The sequence below is a fragment of the Sinohyriopsis cumingii genome, unplaced genomic scaffold (assembly GCF_028554795.1).
Source record: "Sinohyriopsis cumingii isolate HCF-2022 unplaced genomic scaffold, ASM2855479v2 utg000974l, whole genome shotgun sequence".
Taxonomy (NCBI): domain Eukaryota; kingdom Metazoa; phylum Mollusca; class Bivalvia; order Unionida; family Unionidae; genus Sinohyriopsis; species Sinohyriopsis cumingii.
The window spans coordinates 2,121,164-2,144,708 of record NW_028315950.1 but is presented as its reverse complement, the minus strand read 5'-3'; the positions used below and the strand labels follow the sequence as shown (position 1 = coordinate 2,144,708).

At 37.7% G+C, this 23,545-nt stretch overlaps 1 protein-coding gene across 1 annotated transcript; it reads left to right on the top strand.

Moving 5' to 3' along the window:
* The first annotated feature begins 196 nt into the window (after positions 1–196).
* On the top strand, positions 197–20,303 carry LOC149772918 (uncharacterized). Its single transcript, XM_089947120.1, has 2 exons — positions 197–1,042; positions 17,922–20,303. The coding sequence occupies exon 2, from the start codon at positions 17,945–17,947 to the stop codon at positions 18,443–18,445; it is 501 nt and encodes a 166-aa protein (XP_089803246.1). The 5' UTR covers positions 197–1,042; positions 17,922–17,944; the 3' UTR covers positions 18,446–20,303.
* The last annotated feature ends 3,242 nt before the right edge of the window (positions 20,304–23,545 follow it).

Sequence of the window (23,545 nt, the reverse complement as noted above, 5' to 3'; positions counted from 1 at the left end):
TGTTATAGTTATAGATATGGACATATTTGTCAATTTGGTCTTTCTGGCTTGTGTTGTTCTTGAAGCTGATGTTTGGCATGTCCACCTCACTTAGTCACTGCACAGTGTGTAGCCAGTGAAATACCAAGAGTTGGCATGGAAGCAGAGCTATCTACTTATAGCAGTAGACACGTTGGTTCAAGGCAAGTAGAATATCTCAAACACTGATTGGATGACAACTATTTTGAATAGCATCAAATTATTAAGTACATAATGTTTTTCAAAATTATAACCAAGGGAAAGGGCATGAAAAATGCATGTATAAATTTGGGAGTGGGGTAGTTCAACTTTTTATTCTTTGAATTTTCATTGACTTTTTAGATCAAGTGAATGATATTCTTATGTGTTGCTTTATCATACCAAACCAAAAAAAAAAAAGAACGAATCCTTTTGACCTCACTCGTGCATTTTATTTTTATGAAATGAATGCTTATATTAGGCAGGTGTATGCAACATTAAATTTGTGCATAAAAACTGTCCACTGCACCCGGAGTACTAGACCTTCATATGGGAGGTAGCTACATAAGGGCCATCAACCGGGATAAAATAGTGGAGTGCAACACAGGAAACATACCAAGCAGGGAACCAAACAGGGCCAGATTACTAATAAAGCACACTAAACACATGGCTAGGGAACCAGCCCAACAGAGACACCATAAAAGTTCAAATTAACTGTTGATGATACAACTGAATGAATTATATATGACTATTTCGACCTGCATGTACAAGAATTTTGATTTTTTAAAATACTTTTTAATATTTTTTTTAAGTTTCACATTTTGTAGGAAGGGGGTTGGGCATCAAAATAATTGCAGTGCTTAGGATCCTGGAAGGCCCCTATCCGGCAATGGAACCAGACTACGTGATCCATTATTTACAAACCCACATCTTATTGGCTTTACAGCGGTAGAACTGAGACGTGATTGGTTAGTCTATTACAAGAATGGCATGCGCTGATAGATGTTCGTATTATCAGCAGAAACATCGTGTTACTGAAATGCAGGTAAGCCGCTAAAATACAGAATCACTGAGATTTTCGGAAAAAATCAAATATTTGTGGTCAAACTGAAATGATCTGTTAGAGATTTTCACAATATATCAAACAGTATACTAAACATTTTGATTTGCTACTGGCCTTGATCAACAACAAATCGAAAGTAGAGTAAAATGTTCCAGATACATGTACTATGCGTCATACTCTTTCTCTGTGTGTCATGTATTCGAGTTAAAATCTGAAGTGGTGATAAAGAGTAACAAATATACATATGTATAAACAATCCTCACTTGTAAGAGAAAGAGTGGAAGGACAACTTTGTGTACTGACAAGTACACTGTAATGACATCACCTCTTGCACGCATAAAATCAAGCTTTCGTTTTTCTTGTATGTTTGCTTTTCTCTATCGTAATGTAAGCGTTTTTTTTTTCTCTGCATTTTACCTCTCGTTCTCTCTCTCTCGTTCTGTGAATAAAACTCTTGCTTGAATTATGTTTTCATTGTTTGTCTTCTCAACAGTGCATTTTTCCTACACATCTACTTCTCGTCCGCAAATTAGCTAATTTGTGGAAATACAGTAAATAGATAGTGATATAAACAATTGAATTAAAATTGCGAGGTTACCATACATGATTTATTTACTACTATTAACAGAGTCACATTTATTACTTGGAAGCAAATAATACAAGACAATGAAGTCCTCAGCCTCAATGCTAAAAATAACTGTACGCAGATGTTATTCATCCATGTCTCCCTCTTCACTTCACTCGAACACAAAAAAGTGCAAGCAAGGTACACTGAAAAAACAATTTATACAATATGTGTTTGTTTGAATTCCCCTGCATGTGAGAACATTTTAATCTTTCACTCTAGCAGCAGAGAGGGCGAACCGGCTCTAATTGGTTCACTCTCCGTTTCGCAAAAGAAGCCTTCCTGGAAAAATCGTAAAAAAATCGCGATATCCAGTACAAGACAACCCTGTCGACTACCCGGCCTCGCGAAAATACGCGGTCAAGTTTGAGACAGCACCCTCGTTGCTGCTATAAATTAAATCATTATTATATCAATAATGGCTAACCTCGGTGAAGCATATACCACAAAATTAGCACGAGAGCGACTAGAAGCAATCAAAATATGTCTTTCTGTTCGTGATTCTGTAAGACAAAAACTTCAAGAACGTCAAGAAGCACAAGTTGAATTTGCTACGGGTACAGAACAGTTATTTAAACCTATTACAAGTGTTACTGAAAGAGCTATATGGGGAGATATTAAGGACGAGGAGGAGAGGAAGAAGGGTATTCTTTCAGTATTAAAACAAACCGCTGAGCGGGCTAAAAAAAAAACAAAAAAGATTTTACGAGATCTTCCAACTGATATAGCTGCAGCTCAGCCTCCTCCCGTCGGTGAAGAAATACTTGAAGGCATCAGCAAAATTCGTACTGAAGTCGCCGACGTGAAAAAAGAACTTGCGCCTAAACCCAAACCAGTAAAGGAAAATATTGAACTAATGGCAAAATTTAAGGAAGGTGTTATTAAGCAACTTAAAGAAAAAAAAAAGATTTACCCACTAAAACATTAGCAAGTCTAGATCGAAAAGGCGAAATATTAAAATCAGAGCATGCTACCGTAAACGATGAAAATGTCATGAGATGGATATATCGTGTGTACTACAACAAAAAACAAGCCAGAAATAATGATCCAAAATTTATGAATTTTGTAAGGGAAATGCAAAGACTTGATAAAGAATACAGATCACAACCTCAACAGCCACCGCCTCCCTATTTGCCACCTGAGCAAGAGCCGTCCTATCAACTTCCTCCGCCTCTGCAACAAATAGAACGACAAAAATCTCAAACCGAAGCGCAACCCAAACCTAAGGCTTCCAAATTACTACCTTCAGTAATATTTATCGACGAAGCTCTTAATACTTTTACTGACCGAGGTAAATTAATTAATATTGACGCGCATCATTATAATTCTAGAGAAAAATATCTGAAATCTTGATTTGTTGAAAAAGTAAAATTTGAAGAATGGATTCCTGTATTATATTTTGCTTCCCAAAATTCAAGTATTAATATGAAAGATCCAGGGTATCTAAAATTTAGACAAGATGTAACCAAAGCGATGCAACAACAAACTACTCGACCACAAATTCCAGAAGATGAATTTTACGATGCTCCTGGTGCTGCTGGTAGTGGTTTGGGAAGTGGTCTTGTTACTTGTCCTAATAATATCCTCGATAATGTGCAACGGTTAGAAATTCTGATTGGGGGTAAACAAGCTGGAAATAATTCTTCGGAAATAAATGAAGCAGCTGATATTTGTCGACGATTACTTCAAGGCGGTATCATGGACATTAATGTTTATCGGGGACTCATTGATGAAATCGTTGATGACTATCACAGTGACTAGTTGTTTTAAGATTAGAAACAACGATAACAAATAAGATGATTTTACATAATGCTCATCGTGGACCTGTAGCGCTTAGAGTGATAAATTCGCGATTACCAACCTATAAAACAAGTTACGGAGATGGACTCGGTCATGTTGTTCAGGGTTTATTCAGAAGGATAGCCCCCAAAGCAATACCGATTACAAAACAATTATCAATGAAAGCTATTGACGTTGTTTGTGATAAAGCTCCTGGTGCTATTGGTAATGTTGCCAGTAAAGCGTTCTTGGCAATCAAGGACAGACTAGCACGATTAACACGTAAACCTTAAGGAGGTTCACCAAAAGAGGTCCAACCAGTGAAATTACCAAGCACTGAAGCGATGCCTGCAAATGTCAGTAAAGTAATAAATCAAGCCGCAAATCAAAAACTAGCAGCCTTGATAAATGAAGGGGCTGAACAAATAAATACAAGTCTGATATCAGGAAGTGGTCTTCGTGTTAGACAATAAAAAATTATAACAAAATGCTTAAACGTATATCTGACCCAGCGTTTGACATGGACGCACCAGTACTCAAGGATGAGTCTGTCCGTGATTATCAATATTATTCTTATGAAGCACGACAGCCAAATCAGCGCGGACGAATTGAATAACAAGTTCAGGATACAAGTAGATATTTCTTGCCTGCTGAAGCATTTATTGAAGTCGAAGGTGAACTTGTAACAGACGTTGTCGCTATTACAGAATACGGAGCTAATGTCAGAGTTGGCTTTGTTAATAATGGCATCATGGTGTTATTCAAAAGTGCTATAGACATGATTGATGGAAAAGAAATTGAGATAACCCAAGATAAGGTTGACGTTGCTACAACAATTATGGGTCTAGCAAGATATTCAGATGATTATACTAGATCGGCTGGTCCGACTATGATGTACGCCAAGGATAATGCTGACAATCCTGATGGGAGACCTGATATCGTAAGACGACCAAAAAACTTTGCCAACAATGCTGACGCTGATGTGTGGCCGGTGGTTCATAACAACCCAGATTACAATTTAGGATTTAGAACGCGTCAATTAATGCTGAAAACTAATCGTAGAAGATTTTCATGTGCAATTCCACTGTCCCACATATTTGGATTTTGCAGAAATGTCCGAAAGGTTATTTTTGGAGTTAAACATACAGTTGTACTTGTGCGAGAAGGTGATGATAATGATGCTATATGGCGAGAAGATTGTGCTGCTGCTGGTAAAGTTATATTATCTAAACTTTCTTTGTGGATTCCGATAATGACTCCATCACTCGATAAAGAACAGCAGCTACTTTCCTTTATGGATCAAGGCGGTAAATCGATATTATCCTGGTTAACAACGACTACCATAGTGTTCAAAGTGAAATCCTAGGTTTATTTACTTGGCATATATCATCACAGCAAGGTGTTTCTGCACCAAGGCATATCTTTGTTGCTTTTCAAGATGTTGCGCGAGTAAACAATCAAGAAAGAAATCATATGGCATTTGACAAACGTGGTGTCTCTGAAGTATCTTTAAGAATAAACATCAAGAACCATCCGAGGATATATTATTGAATTTTGATCAGAATTATGTAGCACGTGCATATCATCGTTTCATCACATTTATGGGACGTGATCAAAATATTGATAATGGTTTGCAAATATCACCGTTAGATTTTACAACGCTGTACCCGATGTATTACTTTCACCAAAACATCTTGATTTAGTTAAGGAATCTGTCGTTGATATATATTTTCGAGCTCGTGTAAATGCATTACCTGTTACTGCACCTGACCCACCAGTTTTTATGGTCCTTACAGAGCGGTTGCTGTTATACTAAGCGACAAAACGATGTTACTTGAAGGTGTTGGTGGGCGAATGAGAGTTTTTGATGTCCCAGTGGAAAACATGTAGACAATTAGACCAACCGCGTTAATTATAAAAATGTAATATAGTCACGTTAATGTCACTCTGAGTCCCGGTCAAGTGAAAAAATTACAAACAAAAACCGCGACCGCAACCGGGGCAAAAATAACTTTACGGCGAGATCATATTGCTAGAGGTGGTCCAAACAAGTTATCGTTGACTAAAACTCAACTGAAAGCATTTCAATAAGGCGCGGCAAGCAAAAAGTTCAACTTGATTTCGCTCGAAACGCCATCAGCGACATAATAAAAACCGATGGTATATTTCCACTTCTCGCAGCAATACCAGCATTAATTGCTGCTGCTGCCCCTGCTGTCGCAAAAGCAGCCGCGTTATGTGCTGTTGGAACCGCTGCTGGAATGGCATTAAAGAAAGCAACTGGGCACGGATATAAAAAGGAGCGGGTCTAAGACTTCCAGGAACTCCGCCCTCATGGTACCCGAAACGTTTTTAACAGACGCAGCGCGTCTCGCACCGATTTCAAATTTTTGACTTACTCGATGCTACTAAACAATTAAATATAAAAATTTTTGAGGTGTTTTTATGCGAGATCAGTTACCGAGCCAACCGAATACCAGCAAAACTGGAATTATTAATCTTGATAACAGCGATGGTCCAGGAACTCATTGGGTTGCTTACGCGATTGATCCACGTGGAATTGTTTATTTCGATTCTTATGGGTTAGCACCGCCAGTTGAATTTCTAAAATACTTACAATGCACTCCCACAAAAATTCCAGTTTGGTACTCAACGCTACCAACACAAACACTAACTGTTCCTCCGATATGTGGCCATGAAGTAATTAATGTACTTGATGCGTTATCAAAATCAACCAAACCACCTCACAAGGTCGTGCACGAGTATACGAGTTTAACATTTTAAACAATCCCTAGAATAATAATGGTTGATATTTACGGAAGACCTCTCAGCACGAGCAAAAGCAAAAAACAAACGCGACGATGTATATTTATCAAAATATGCGACCAGAGATGAAATTGATAATCTTTTAACGTTGTCCGGAATAGACCCAGATGAGGTTGTTATTTTTCAAGACTGACATGGCAAGCCAGAAACCAGCAATATCAAATGGAATGACATACTTCGTCGAGTACTAGGTGCTGTCACGGATAACATCCCTGTGCTTACTGACAGCGGAAAAATCAGAGACTCAAATATATCGTTTATAACCATCAAAGATGAAATCATACAGAGAGTTGCTAATCGCTTTACAAAGAAAAAACGGTGACACAATGACAGGTGAACTCAACATGAACGGAAATAAAATAGTTGTTTGAAGAAATCCAACATCCGACGAAGATGCCGCAACAAAAAAATATGTAGACGTTAACTACAGCACCGTTGATGGTAAATTATCCACGTTGCGGGCCGAGTATGACGTTCACGTCAACATGTTTACAAATCTCCGTAGAAATTTTAGAAAAATTAATGAAACCGCAGAGGAATTCTTCGGTACCCCGCTCACCGTTGACGCAAAACTTTCTGATATCAAAACTAACATTAACACAATCAAGAAAACACTTGAAGATGTCGTAAGTGAAATTCCTGTGATTGGTAATAAAAATTAGTCTGATTAAAAGCCCACCCGGAGTTACTCCCGGGCATATTAACAACATAGTACACACAGTAGCATCTGGATTCGCAACATGGTCAAAACAAAATAATATTATCAAATATACCGCAACAGTTACTGGTGTGTATAGACTGTCTGTGTTCAGTGCTGCAAAATTCGAGATATTTACAACGTATCCATGGCGTCATTCAACCGATACGTTTTCCGGGATTGTGTCTGTCATATTAAATAGCGAAACCGAAGAAACATTTATGCTGGAAGCAGCTGATAAAAATTTAACCGCAACATCATACTGGTGGTGTCTAGAATTTGTAGCTGAAACACCTCAATTGGTTACTGCGTAAAAAAAATAAATGGCACTGACAGCATCAACAATAACATTAGATGCATAACAATATAGATACGATCAAGTACACGAATGGCAATCAGAGTTAAAAAATATCATCAACGAGTATACTTTGAAAGTAAAAAAAATACCGGCGACGTGTGACCGCTCTGGATGCTGTAGTTTATTCAGTATCCGCGGTAGTTGCGTCCACAGGAGTAATATTATCAGCGTTAACGCCAGTAACAACTGCAATCGCGTTAACGATATGTTTCATCGTTGACTGCGTTCTCTAGTATTTTTAATATTATCGCGAAAAAGATGTCCACGTGCACTAACACAAAACTCAACGACTCAGTTGTAAAATTATTCATATTCTAAATTATCGTCGCTGATATCATCAAGCCTCAACGACGAAACAATATCAGATTCCGAATTCGCGTTAATGGTTGACACATACGATGAAGTCAATTTGAAAGAAAATAAAATAAATAACAATGGCAATGCCATCGGAACTACTTCAGCACATAGCCGCAAATACAACTCTGCCAGAAACCACGATGATACCAATAAGCTCAACCAAGCCTGAATTCAGTATTAATTTTCCAACTGCGATTCCGGTAAGCGAAATCGCGCTAGCACAGTTGCGAGTATATCACAGCTAGCCAAATATTAGATCAAAATCATTTGGTGGATTACCAGCGAATAATTCGTTTGTGTTTGCAAATAAAAATAAACCAGATGGTACACCCGACTGGAACGTTGTTTGAATACCAACCGGATGCTATCAAATCGAAGAAATCAATGAGGAATTAGAGCGTCGAATAAAAACTAATACTGGGAAAGAATCCAAAATAGCAATAACAGCTCACGAACCAACGCTCTCATCTGCAATCGAGATAAACTCTCCCGACTATGCCGTGGATATATATCAGTTATCAATCAGAACAATGTTAGGATGGATTGAAATTCCTCCACCTGAGAAACCAATACAACCGGAACCCCAAAAAACTGATTATACCACAGACAGGCAATCATTTCACGAAATTACCCTGTTTTATATAACAGACCTAAGTGGAATGATTTATTATACTATGAAGAAGGAATGGTTTCCCCTCATAACTAGTGATTATTCTGGGCTACTTATATCCTATACCCAAGGTCTCACTACCTCTTTTAAGGGGTTGTTTTATTTAAAAGATATTATTGAACATTTTAAACAAATTAATCAAGAACACAAAAAACAGCTAGAGCGGCTTCGGCAACACTTCCAAGAACATCTTTTTGATACAACAAGTTCACGCAGCGAAATCATTAAACAAGTTGAAATATTAAATCAGCTTGTATCCGACACGGAATATTTTCACCAACAGGTAATTCAGTCAGCATCATTTAGTCTTACTGATGCCACATATGGCCCTGGTAAGCAAAACGTTTTAGATGAATTCAAGATAACAGAAGCTGATCTACCGAATTTTAAACATCCCGGGTATAACCCAGCCGAATTAAAAAAAATCAGTCAATGATGTAATCAACGAAAACTTCCCTGATATACTTGAAAAATGGAGAAAAACACTACAACCGGCAACTATTCTCCGATACAATAATGATCTACAAGGGCAAGGACGATATGTATACCCGGAAATCGTAAATATAACCCCGGTGGTCGCGGTCAATCTTGTGTATGATGTCACTGATAGAAGTTACAGCACGGACACAACAATGTAAAATCAAGTGCAGCAAGGATTTATTCTTTATTCATTCACTCCGAGAGAACCAGCCGGATTATTGATTGAACATGAACCGATCATTCCGGTCTATCTACGATGCCATAATCCACTTTTGTCAAGAATAAATTTCAAACTAACTGACCAGTCCGGCCACTTCTTGGATTTGAGAAATCAGACTGCAAATATTAATTTACTTGTAAAATCCTAAAAATATACGATTTTCAATCGTGAAAAAAACCGCAAAAAAATAATTCTCCATTCCAGTAGATAAAATCAAGGATAAAGTCAACATGCGGATTGACAAATACTCTTCAGATTTCGCAAGAATTTTTTTTTAAAACTGAAAATCAGGCTGATTCTGAAAGTATTTAGATAGTCAAAATCGTGTAAATCTAACATTTCAGTGAAAAACCAAAAATAAAAGTACTGAAATCTGTCAGAAATTACTGAAAATCTGACATACTACTTTCACTTTCATTTCCACGTCCTTGATAAATTCAACGAGTCTAACTTTCGTTTTCGATCGTTTCACGATTTGACATAATTTTTCTTAGTTGCCTCACGCGAGAATTAATTATTTTCTTTGCTTCATATTCACGAGATAATTCTGATCTAATTTTTTCAATTGCACGAGAGAGAGAGAGAGAGAGAGAGAGAGTGACAAATTCCTTTACCCGCGTTTCTTGTATTGTAGCCAGCGATTGACACATAGCCGTCTGAATCTTCTTTATAAATCTTTACTGAGATGGCAGCGTGTATGCTCCTCCCTGGTTTTGCTCTTGTAGTGTTTCAAAATCAGAAATAATTTTTCAGGATTTAATTCATCGGATATATTTATACCGTCGTGTTCTAATTTTTTAATAGCAGATATATTTAAAAGAAAAATATTTTTGACCAAAACTAAACAGTAGCATGATGAGCGGTTATCATTCATGGGTCCCTGCACTGGCCTGTGTGTCTTTCATAGGATCACTTTTTCTTGAGACTTTTCTTATGTCTGTTTTTTGAGACTTTCCTCTGACACTATGACCGTTTCTCTTTGGCCAACATTCTTTCTGAATGTTTTTTTATGGGGAACCCAAGTGATTTAGAGCTTATGCATCCACGCTACTGTTTATTTTGGGGGCGTCCAGCGAATTTTCTAAGCGAAACGAAATGTTAGAATATTTAGTTCATATACACCCCACCAGATCAAACCCGTGTAGTGCAAAACGCACTGACCACGTGTTTGACGTGATGAGAGGGATGTACATGAACGTTTTTTGGGCTGCTGGCGCTCCTACTATACAGAAAAACCCTATCATCGGTACCGTCGACAATATGCCCGTTACGAGGACCACTGACTCCAGAAAAAGAATCAGTCACGCTACCACTGCGCCATGATTCCAATCTACTGGTATATGATTCAAAATTATTATATAGTTAACCGCCAACGGATTAGCTTGTTAACAGTTAACATTTCTCAGTTGGATCACAAAATACAACTAAATTTTTGTCAACAGAGAAATTATTTTTTTCAGCTGAATTTTCGTTCAGAGCTAAAATTCAAGTTTGTAAACAATAAGTCAGATTGGATAATATATGTACCCAAAAAAAATAGGAAAACGATGCGGCTACTTGCTGTGTTGTTTTATTAATTATCGTAGCAGAAAAAATACAGATGAACCAAGAAACCGAACGAATTTAATAAAACAAAAATAGTGTTTTCTTAAAAAGAAATATTATTCTGTTAGTTATCCTTGATAAACCGATTACAGGCATCGTAATGACATTTCTTAATATGAAACAAAGGGGGAGGGAATACAATGGAAATAACCGAAACTCTGCCATTCTCGGCAAACGCAGAACGGTTTGTCGAATATTCCGGTTTCTCAACTGACTTTAGAAATATACAACCCACAAAATATATATATATATATATATTTGCAAGTATGTATGTGTAAAATATATCCACAAGTCCAGGGTGGAGTTAGTTAAAGTATACTGTCAACGATAAATGAAGCCAATACACCCACAAATTTGTGACATGGTCAAAGGGAGGTAACTAATCGCATGACGTATCCTCACCGGAGTTATCTCCCTTAAATGTATAATTTTAGCGATGAAAGAAATACTCACCCTCACAGTACTGGAAGACGATTTTCTGCTTATATTTTTTAGAGAATGCGGATCTGGTTATATTTTTCGCTTCGGAATATATTGAGAAACTGTTAATATCAAAATATTTGCGAGCTGCATACATTGGTTGAAAAATTCTTTCTTCACCCGTCTCTAAATTTATGGATACAACTGCTTTGGCGCTTTTATCATTACAGCCAGTGTTTCCAAGTCTACAATTCTCACTCTGCGTGAGAATTTTCAAATTAGATAAAAAATCATGGGTTTTTATACCGTTGACGTGATCGATCACAAGATCATCCTTGATGAATCCCTTGTGACATTCAAATATGAAACGATGACAGTAATAATGTCCCCCCTTAACACTAAACATCAGATAACCATGATTATCAACAAAACCAACTGGTCTTTTCAACCTACATTTCTGAATACGCCATCAAGATTTGCTTCGTAATTTGTTATTAGAGGATGCTTCACAAACTCTTGGCTTATTTATATAATAATATTTTTTTGTTTAAATCATAATTTGTCTGAAAACTTAGATACTCCTCTACATGTTTTATAGATCTGTCGCTCTCATTATTTTTTAAATCATAATATCGCTTCAGCTCTCTATACCGTTTACCACCACAACGCGCGCACAGCTGTGTTTTACCTCTAACTCCGACACCACATCGCAGACAAGGTATTGGTCCTAAACTCCCATTACGAACACTTTGCGAATGTTGTCCGCAGAATTCATTCACACATGATTTGCTACATGGAGTTACAAATCCTATCATAAGCCATTTACACTGATTCATTATATATAATATTTTTTATTTAAATGCTTGTCTGAAATGTAGCATGGATGAGTTTGAGAGATTGTCCATGATCAAGCCTTGGAAAGCTTCCAGATTCGATCTTGATAGACTAACCCCTGACTAGCGGAGGCGAGCTCTGACTGATCTGATTAGTATTATCAGGGATGCTAAAAAAGAATTTCGTGATGATGGCGCATCTTACATGTGGTCGACATTTAAAATTGTACACGATGACAAAGTCATCTACAAAGGTGTCGACGATGTCATTGATGCTACAATGAACGATACAAGGGCAAAAACGATTATCGATTACCTTAATAATCAGAAATATTTTTTCAGAATAAAGTTTATTGTGCTAGCAGAAGATTCCGATACGTGGATTATCAGTGGCAAACGTGACCCTGTCCTTGCTGGTGGAAAACCCGTTTTGTTAAGTAAAAATGCCAAGCCAGGAACACTGAGTCATATTAACAGACCATATTACGCTCGAGCGTATCCTGTGAATTTATCAGCTAAATTATAAACCAACATCGATGATCTTGCACCAATGAGATTTTCAAGGTTAAATTGTGTAGCCGAACGAGTAATGGAACATTTTACAATTGCGAAACGTGGAAATGGTCTGACTGATCAGCGACGTGAAAAAAAGCCAAGTGGGCTGAATTGGTCAGGGATACCGAAGCTACAATAAATGATGTTGTCGAGTTATCAAGTAAATTAAAATTTCCGATGGTAGTAAAAACATTAACAGGAGAAGTTTTTTATGAAACAGCGAATAAGTCGATGGGAACACCAATTGAAATTATTGATCACAACGCGCACGCGTGGACTAGCGCAGTCACAATATTTCCACGGAATCTTACTGTAAGATTTTACTCCGGTGGAATGTTTGATTTTATCCACGCGTTAAGTAAAAACAAACCGCTGTCAGTGCGGTTATTTTCAAGTTCTGATGAAAGATATGATCAATTTGTACGACCTAACGGCGATTTATATCGTCGATAATCTCTTCATGGCGCGATGAGAAAACTCGCAGAAAGAATCTCAATGGAAAACATTATCTTGCTGAGTAATTGTTTTACAGTTCCGTCAGTTGCGGCTCATTTTGCCCGAGAAAAGAATTCGTGGAAACCAACACGAACTCGATTTCTCGAGGATGTTCAAGCTAGTTGTGTCGAATACGGGCATGGCGGTTTGTGGAATACTAGGTATGATCGCAACGACATGATATCGGTAGAGATGATTGCGTGTTATCCGGGGAGTTTTCTAGGGATGGGAGAGTGTTCTGGATATTTTAAAAGATTTGGACATCCCACGCACGAGATGACAAGAGTGGCAATTAATGGACCACTACCCGATTTTGATGTGACAGGATTCGCTCGTGTGTTGTCTTTCGAATTCGCTAAGGATCTTCATCCGTGCTGTTATGTTTGGTTTGGTAGACACTTCTCCGAAAAACACTGGGAGCCAATAGTGTTATTACGATATATGCTTGACAGTAGCGTATTAATATCGCTGACGGTCAGCGAGGCAATTATACCGCATCGGACGCAGACAGAAGTTTGGTTACCAACGGTGGAGAGTATCAGTGTAGATGAGGTTACCGAAGAATATAAGCGGGAATGTCCAAATACTCCTATTGATGTCATCGTTGATGATGCTCCTAATATTCTCAAGATTAAACTCAGCAACAGTGAAAAAACCGCAAAAGATCTCGGTAGAAAAATAATCGGTAAATTTACTCAGGGCGGTGCATATGATTATCAGCGGCATTGTGCAAGATTGATTATGGATACCGCCGAATATGAATTCGTAATCGCTGATGCAGAAGCGAAAAATATATTTTGTAATCGGGAAGACTGTTACTTATCTGACGGAACACGATTGGGTACAATTGTTAGTTTTATTAGTGGAGACTCTCCTCAGTATACTCATTTAAGATCTTTAATGCTCGCTTATGTGTCTATAAACCTGTTATCGATGATAAACAAATTTCCTCGCACCGCAGTCAGAGTTGCCACGGATTCATTTTACATCGATAAAAATTATTTAGAATTACTGGCTCGTTTTAAAACCATTGATGCATTATGGAGTCCGTGGAGAATAAACAAGGAAACGTTACGTGATTATTGCAAATCTGCAGATGTTTCGGTTAAAGATAATTATTATAAAAATAATCATATATCAGAATTATCGTCGGAACCATCCGTATGTGATCCAGTATCCAGACACAAAACCGTTTATTTAAGCGGACCGGGCAGTTCTGGTAAGACAACTCGAGTTATTGAATTATATCGATGGAAACACGATGACATGATTGTGCTAACACCAACACACAGACTTACCAGGGAAATGAAACAACGATGAGTAAATTATTGTACTTATTATAGCTTATTTCGGTGGAAGGATGACTCATGGACTCCATATCGAATGGGAGATAAATATATTCCTGTTATCATCACTTGGGATGAGATATGCACAGTGTCGCTAGATATATTAAAAATGTTTCTCGGCTGGCTGTTACTGAAAAACAAAGCTGTGATAATGTGCGTCGATCACGGTCAACCACCACCGTTTGTTAGACCATCTCCACAACATTGGCTAAAGGATTTTGTAGATTACTATGAAGAAATAACCGATGATCATTGACCACTTGATGCAGAATTAAGAGAATTAAAAAAATTAATCAGACTACAACCGAATAAAATTCAATGTGAAATAATGCGCTGGGTAATTACAGAAACTTCCATGAATTACTTTTGGGAAACGTGGAAAACAAATGATTTGATAGTGGCAAGTAGAAAGACTGTCGGAGACACACTTCAACGGAAGTTGTTTCAGTTACACAAGGAGAAATTTTCAGTGTTACCAACACCGCTGTGTTATAGACCAACTGATACACGGCGACAGAATATCGACGTTGACATACTGGGACCCTTGACAGAGTCAAGGAAACAGAATCTGGTGTTAAATGATATTGCTTTAGTTTATGTCAATGTTGTTGATGATGCGATAAGCGCTGACGAATCTCCGTGGACGCTAGGATACTCGATGACAATTCACTCATCTCAGGGGTTAACTATTAATGATTCACTTGTTTGGATCGTTAATGATCGTATCGAATGGTCAAACTTAGTTTATCTCGCAGTGTCTAGAGTTAGAAAAATATCTCAACTGCGAAAGGTTGTCATGGACAAGTCAGTGATCAATGATGACCTCGATAAATGTCGAGGCCTTGACGAATGTCAAGGCGATATAATAAGACAAAAATTAGCTGGTTATAAACAAAGTGACAAAAAAATAAAATAAACGCGATTTTGATGTTGACGTTGAATTTATCAACGCGCTGAAACAGCAACAGAATAATCATTGTGCAAGTTGTAATTGTATAATGTTATGGCAGTATTCGAGTAATAATCCAAGACAATTTACCGTGAATAGAAAAGATAACAATCGCGGTCATACCCGAGAAAATGTGATGCTGACCTGTCTTAAATGTAATCGACGTCGAGGTGCTAGCGCCTTTGGTGCTAGCTAAGTGATCGCGGTGGTAATTGTGTGTCTTCGGGAATTACTTGCAATTGTTCACGTGCAAATCCACATTGAGGAGCAGTTGAATCTAGTCTGTAGATCGCGGGTCTACCCGAGGATTTTACTATGTTAGATATCTTGTGTGTGGTAATACTCCAAATAGGATCAATTGCTCTTTTTTTACCACCTTCAAGTTCACCGAGCTCATATAAATATCTTACAGTCACATTGTCCAGCACTGGCTGTTTTGAAAAATCACGTCGTTATATTGTTATACACGCGCGCTTCATTGCATTAATTGGTTTCAACGCAGTTGTTCGAGTTATTTCATTATTTAGCGCGGCTATCACATTTGGTAATCTTGCAACACATTCAAGAGATCTCTTGTCTTGAATGAATTCCTTCGTGTATTGATATCCAAATAACCGCTCAGCAAGTGTTCGATTAAATCGCTCAACAATTGCCTGATCACGATGAATTGCACTATATCCTCATCGGATTTCGACATTATGTTGCTTCATCAACGATGATACTGCACCCTGAAATTCTTTGCCCGGGTCAACTTGCAGCAGCTTTGGCCATCGTAGACTACCACGTTGATAAATTAGTTTAAACGCAGAAGCTACCTCAGTTGCTGTCTTTGTTGACAACGGCTCTGCTTCTTTGTATCTGCTTGCAACATCAACGACCGTTAACGCGTACTTGTACGTGCTACGGCGTATAGTATCATGTGGTAAAAATAAAATATCAGCTTGATGAACTTCATTAGGGACTCCAACATCAAAATGTGCAAAGTGAATTCGTTTAGGCGGTGGTACCTGAATTTGCTATATTGCTTGTCGTGCTAACCACGCTTCAGAGGTGGCACGTGTAACTTTTGCTGCTTCGGCGAGTTTACTAATCGCTGCATTACCTTTCCAATCTCCTCTTGGAGAATAATAAATCGATTCCGTTATAATTATAATCGGTTGATTAATTACCAGCGCGGGAAGTTTCACTTCCATGCACTAGTTTATCTATCATTGCAGATCGTACTAACCAATTAGCTACTGATTCCTTGAAAGATTTATTCGTAATGGAATTTAGCGCGTGAATTAATTTCACATCTGCGATATGCCTATGCTGTAGATCTTTACTTTTATATGCTACATCATGAGCATGACACGCTTTATCAATAGCATTTATTGGGTACTCACCTGGTTTTGGCTGGTCTTGATTATCAAGTCTGATATCAAGTCTGGTTCCAGGGCCACAATAATTATTTCCTTGGAGGTGTTTTTCTCCTGGGTATTTAGCCCACGGAGCCCCTGGTAACTTTGTTAATTTTGCTGGAATATCACCTCCTCGTTTTTTTGTAAACCCGACTGTGCGGGAATCAATTTAAATTTCTTTGTACCGCATCGTTCACACTTACCCGTAACCGCTGATATGTTATGTTTTGTTGTAATAGTTGTTAGATGACTTGTTGGGGTACGCGCCCTGCATTTCACACAATATAAATCCATAATTATTTTATATACCATGAATGTAAATGATTTTTCTGCGACAAGAAAACACAAGCCAGTCAAGCATCATGCTGCACTACCAAATTCTGTTCGTATGATTATTATACGACCATCTGGAAGTGGCAAGACGCAACTGTTACTTAATTTGATAATGAGATGTCTCAGGTGGGATAAGTTGTATTTGATTGTTCCGTCTGTAGATGACCAGCGGGTCTATGATGTACTCAAGGATTTTAATGAAAATGCAAAATCGTTGGATGAACGCGGAGACGATGTTATAGAGTTTATCACTGATATCAATGATGCGCCGTCTGTAGATGATTTTGATGGATCCATTAACAATTTAGTCGCGTACGATGATGTAATGTTGGATAGACAAACAAATCCAGCTAGAAAATTCTCACGCGGAAGACATAAAAACACAGATGTGATTTATGTTACTCAAAAATTTATACAAATACCATCAGTAATCAGAGAAAATTGTAATATTCTTTCTGTGTTTAACGGAGTTGGTGTACATACGCTACGATATTTTTATCAGAACTGGTGTAACGGTGATATGGACATAATCAAATTTAGAAATTTATTTAGTCAGGCTCAGTTAACACCGCATGGTTTTATAACAATAAACTTACACGATCCTCGAACACGATACCGAGTCGGTCTTGATACAATTTTTGGATAATAGCAGCAATGAGGGAGCTGCCTCCAACTTGACATCGACGCGATCGCTGGGATTTTTCGCGTTCAGAGATCTTCCGGGTAAGTCAATTCGTTGATAGGGTTGTCTCTTATCGCATACTGAAACAATCACGACATTTTTTTTTGCGATTTTTCAAGGAAGGCTTATTTTGCGAAACTCAGAGTGAACCAATTAGAGCCGGTTCGCCATCTCTGCTGTTCCTTCCATTTACAAATTCTGAATACTAATATATTTTACCATTTATTGCAGGTTAACATAATTGATTTCCTGCCATGACTTTACAGAAATACATGTACAGAGTTCTTGCAGAAAACGAAGACCCTAAACAAGGTCTAGTCGCCAGAAATCCCACTGCCAAGATAACAGTTGTCCAGCATATTTTAGGGAAGCACCAGTCTCAATTTATTTCAACTACAGCTACTTTAGAAGCAGCGGAGATGTTTGTCGGGCTGGTCAAGAAACAATACCCTAACCAGAAAATAAGAATGGTCCAAATTGACGTGGTTGAGCTGAATAAAGAGAAGGATGTTAAGATTATTGATCTTACGGATGCTATGATACTGGAAAAACATTTGCCAGAAAAGGCCAAAATGGCGCGTAATTGGGCCAAAAAATATAAAGAAGTCCTCGTGGAAGGCAAGATTCCAGCGCGTTGTGTGACACTGATTGAAACATATCAAGAATCCAGTGGTTATGATCTCAGTGATTACTCTGAGAGCGAAGAGACTGTATCTCTTTTGGCAGATGAAATGTCAAAACTCAAATCCAAGTGATACTATTAATACCATGGCACTGCTGCTGGGACAATGTTGCACACTGTGCTGAACTACTCGCATAATCAATGGAGCGTACTTCTCATATGCTGTTTTAACAAATATTTCAGACATCGAAAGGTACTACCTGGAGCTTACCTGTGTAAAATGCGTATTATGATTCTGAAAAATGCAAGTATTAACTGTAATGACACGAAAAGAGCAATTTGACTGTTGTTTTGACATGTCATCACGTGACGAGTTCGGATCATAAAATGAATTCCGAACTATCATTAGATTTATAATAACCAGCTAGAAACATTTTTGTATTACCCAATGTATCTTTGATTATACAAGCTAACCGATATGCCCATAGGGTTATTATGTCTTAAAATTTAGGTGAATGATTTCCGAAATGCATTAATATATATATTGCATAACTTAATTGTAAAAGATAAGCAGCTTACAATGACATTTAAATATTTATCTTTTATTCTAGTGGTATATCAAGTGCCTCATACAAATGCTGTTTGTATTACTTAAGCAATTGTTTATATGGATTTTCATTTAATAATAGTAAATTGGGGAAACAATCTGTTAAGCAAATGCAATATGAAGGGCAAAGGAAACAATTGCTTTTTGTTTTGTTTTTCACTTCACTTGTGGCTGTCTTGATTATAATATCTGTCTACCCTCATAACGTAATAAAAATAAACAGCCATTATCTCAACCAACACCTGGGAAAGTCCTTTTGTGACAGCTGATAAATATGAATTCTATAAATCTGCAAAATTATGTTTTTACAGATTACACTTTTTCTAATAAGTTTTTAGGTCTACAAATAACTCTTGGCAAAGTTAAAAACAAATTCTTTTAAAACTAGACCTTACACTTTTATTTAGAAAAAAGGTTTCTTGTTTCGTTTTATTTGATGGATTAATGGTGCATACAAAATTAGAAGCTGAAATTATTTTGTTACTGGCACTCCCCAGTCCATCTTGGTATGCAATTTAGACTGTGTACACGGGGGCAAAAGGGGAGGGGAAGCTACTTGGGTAGCTAAGGTTGTGTGACTATATGTTGTCAGCATTTAGTTGGTCAATAGTAAAATAAATTATGCCGTTTGAAGCATATCTATTAAAGTTCAGTTACACCATGCAAGTTCATGCTTATCGTAAGGATACTTTACACAATGCGATATCGTTCATTGCCTCAATAACTGCATTTGTGTTGGGCGATAGCTCAAAACAAAATTCTTTCTTTTTGTTTTTTGAACTTAGCTGCTATGATTTTACAAATTCCTTTTAAGGCCATCTCACAAAGTATAAAGATAGTTATGCATAATTATTGGGAAATCATAACTCTTCCTTTGCACAGACTATATAAACTAATGTAAATACAAATATATATTTCATACAGACTCATTCTCTCTCTCTCTCTCACATACACACACATATCATGTTTGATAAAGTCTGTATTATGGAAAATTGCTAGGATGTTTGCAGCTTCTCTTAAAACATGTCGAATTGTTGCCAGTATTGTGTCCAAGATGTTTTTGTCTGCAGATAATGCCGTTTGTACTCGCTGTCAGGCCCTGCCCTAGGGCAAGGCAAACGAGGCAACCGCCTTGGGCCCTGCAGTAACTCACAGTGCAGTTTTTTGCTTGGGGCCCCGTGCTTGCTGCATTGGGCCCCGCATGCTGACTTAGGCCCACATATCCTATGACCGGGCCTGCCCGCTGTTATGCTTTGTATACTTCTGTTGTTGATCATTTCATACAAACATGTAGCTTCCTTACACAGACCTAGATAGGTTTAGGTGCCACATTATTGATCGATTCGGAGTACATTGCATGTACTTAGATTCATTGTCTGATATTGATTGTGTCAATACTTTTCTGGGAACGATGTTCCGAGACTTATAAACTTTTATTAGCAAGACCGTATTATGAATTTTTATCTCCTGTTTATTACAAGTGTTGCTTCCATGTAAAAAAAGGTACACAATAAACGTTTTACAGGGCATCATCAGGAAATCCAATATGTTATGTACCCCTTTTACTCATTTAAAATGTCGTTCATCCTCTCTCTCTCTCTCTCTCACACACACACACACACACACACACGTGCATCAATAAAAAAGGATGTTAACAAGAATGGGAAAGGGTAGATAAAAGTACACAGTTAATAGTAGATACATGTTTACATGTATAATTTTCTACAAGATGCTTATCACGGAATTGTATATAGGTAATATATATGCATTATGCCTGATTTAGTATGAGCTTGGGTCTCGTTTACGCACAGTGTTACCCGGGGAGTGGTACCAAATCCTTTACAAGCATTGCATCATTCAAAAAGTAAGAAAGCATGACTGAAAAAGAAATTGAATTATTTCGACCCCACCATTCCAAAATTCACCTAATTCTTACAAATGTTAGTTAACGAAAAAGTGCGTGAGACAGGTTGAAATATTCCCATGCAAATACATATACCAATCATAAAAATGTCGGGGTCACGAAATTGTGTGTGTACTTACTCAATGCTTATGCATTATACCTTAACAAAAATGCGTTCTGGTTTCTTTTCCGCGTAGAGCGTTAACCGAGTTTCATTTACGTCTTACATTATTTTAAACCACTCCGGTGGGCTAGTGGTTAGAGAAATCCCCGGAAAGAACCACCGACCCTCGAGAAGCTACTGGCAAGCTTTCTCACATACCCACATTGGCCGATAGAACAAATGAAAACAAGACTAAGTCATATTCAATTAGAACATAAAAAATCTAGTAAGAAGCTATTATGTACATGAATGTAAATGTAAATAAATGTCAGTGATGTAAATGAACTGTTGTTGTTGTTGTTGTTGTGGGGTTTAACGCCATTTTTCAGCACACTATAGGCTATACATGGCGGCCAGTATAAATGGTGGAGGAAGAACCCGGGAAAACCCCGAAACGAACCACCGACCCACGAGAAGCTACTGGCAAGCTTTCTCACATACCCACATTGGCAGAATCCGAGACTCGAACCGGCGCAGACAGAGGTGAAATGGCAGTGATCCGTAACGGAGAGCGCTTTAGACCACTCGGGGCCCTAAATGAACTGCAGAATAAACTTAAAAATCCCTTCATGTCAGAATCCTTCCTGTACAATTTATCAATATTATCACAATTGTTTTTAAAAAAAGTTGTTTAAAATAAAAAGCCCAATTACAAAAATGGTTTCTGTTAAATTTGGTAAACATGTTCTGAGAGACCTTAAAGAACTCTTATGAAGATTTTACTTTAAATAACAAGATTTTTTTCCATGGTGGATCTGCATCATTTGAAACGCCTTCACGCCCCGACGATTTCTGTCCAAATGGGTTAAATTCTATTTATCATTATAGAAATCATTTAAATGATTTTCTAGTTTTAGTAATGGTGGCCATGTTGGATCTGCATCTTTTAAACAAATTTGTAAAATCTTCATGCCCGGATATTTTATATAAAATTTGGTCACAAAACGTTGAGTGGTTTTTGTGAAGTTTTCGATTTTTAATTTTTAATTTGGTTTGCTTAGGTGCTTTATGACACAGCAACACAAATAGTATATTTAGTGCAACGGCAATTGAACTATGAGTACACACCACAGCATCTGACTCAGGCTAACCTGATGGTAGGACTCAAACCCGTACCTTTCAGTAGTGATTCTGGCATCCTTACCACTACGCCACCATCTATCCATCTTAGTATAAACTTTATGACCGATCAGTGTCATCTGCACAAATCCGAAACTACTTCTTGTCAGGCGGTTTGGGGGAAGTCCTGCAAATGTTTGCTATACCTGATGGTAGATTGGCAGCACTGGATCAAATCTGAAATAGCTTCACGTCAGGTAGCTTTGGGGAAGTCCTGCAAATGTCTGTCAGCTATATCTGATGGTAGATTGGCAGCACTGGATCAAATCTGAAATAGCTCCATGTCAGGTGGTTTTGGGGAAGTCCTACAAATGTTTGCCAGCTATATCTGATGGTAGATTGGCAGCACTGGATCAAACCTGAAATAGCTTCATGTCAGGTGGTTTTGGGGAAGTCCTGCAATGTTTGTCAGCTATATCTGATGGTAGATTGGCAGCACTGGATTAAATCTGAAATAGCTTCATGTCAGGTGGTTTTGGGGAAGTCCTACAAATGTTTGTCAGCTATATCTGATGGTAGATTGGCAGCACTGGATCAAATCTGAAATAGCTCCATGTCAGGCTGTTTTGGGGGAAGTCCTGCAAATGTTTGTCAGCTATATTTGATGATCAAATTTTAAACACCTGTATGAGACGATGCTTCCTGTAAAATGTATTCAAGTTCAGTTGAACAGTTCTTGACAATTCAAGCACAGACAAGTTCTGCTGAACAGTTTTTGACGAGTCAAATATGGTCAAGTTTTGTTGAACAGTTCTTGACAGTAAGTCAAATATAGACACGTTCTGTTGAACAGTTCTTGACAGAAGTCACTTCAAGTTTTTCTAATTTTAGCGTACCTATATGTGGACTATCTGAGCCAATCTTAAAGATCAAGATGCCAGGATGCTCTCAAATGTGGCAACATTCTGATGAGCAGTTTTTGAGAAAATGATGTACATAGGAACTGTGAATTTATGAGGGACAACATTCAAATAAAAAGATATTACCAAAAGCTCACTTGACTTTAGAGCCAGGTGAGATAAACATTAGTTTACTGATCATTATGGAATTATCTGTATTAAATAAGGTCCTGTGTATCACCTAGTGGTGCAAGACCGAGTCAAAAATCTCCTTTATGTCAACATCTGGGATCAGACTGAGTAAAATACAAACTTTGGTATCAATACGGGCGGGTCAAATTAAAACTCTGGGGGTTTCTGAAGCACAAATGAAGGTAAACGGAAAAACTGGGTCAGTACTTTTTAATACAAGTGCTAGTTTTAATTGTAATTTGAGTTGTGTATTTGTCTTAAACATTTAAGTTTGCAATTACACGTTGAACCAACAGTAGGACTCTCAGGTAGATGGTAAAGACACACAAGTAATGCAACATACCTTTTCTATTTTTATTGTTTCATCGTTTTATGGGTGTAATGCCAGTATATCTGGTGGTGAAGAACCC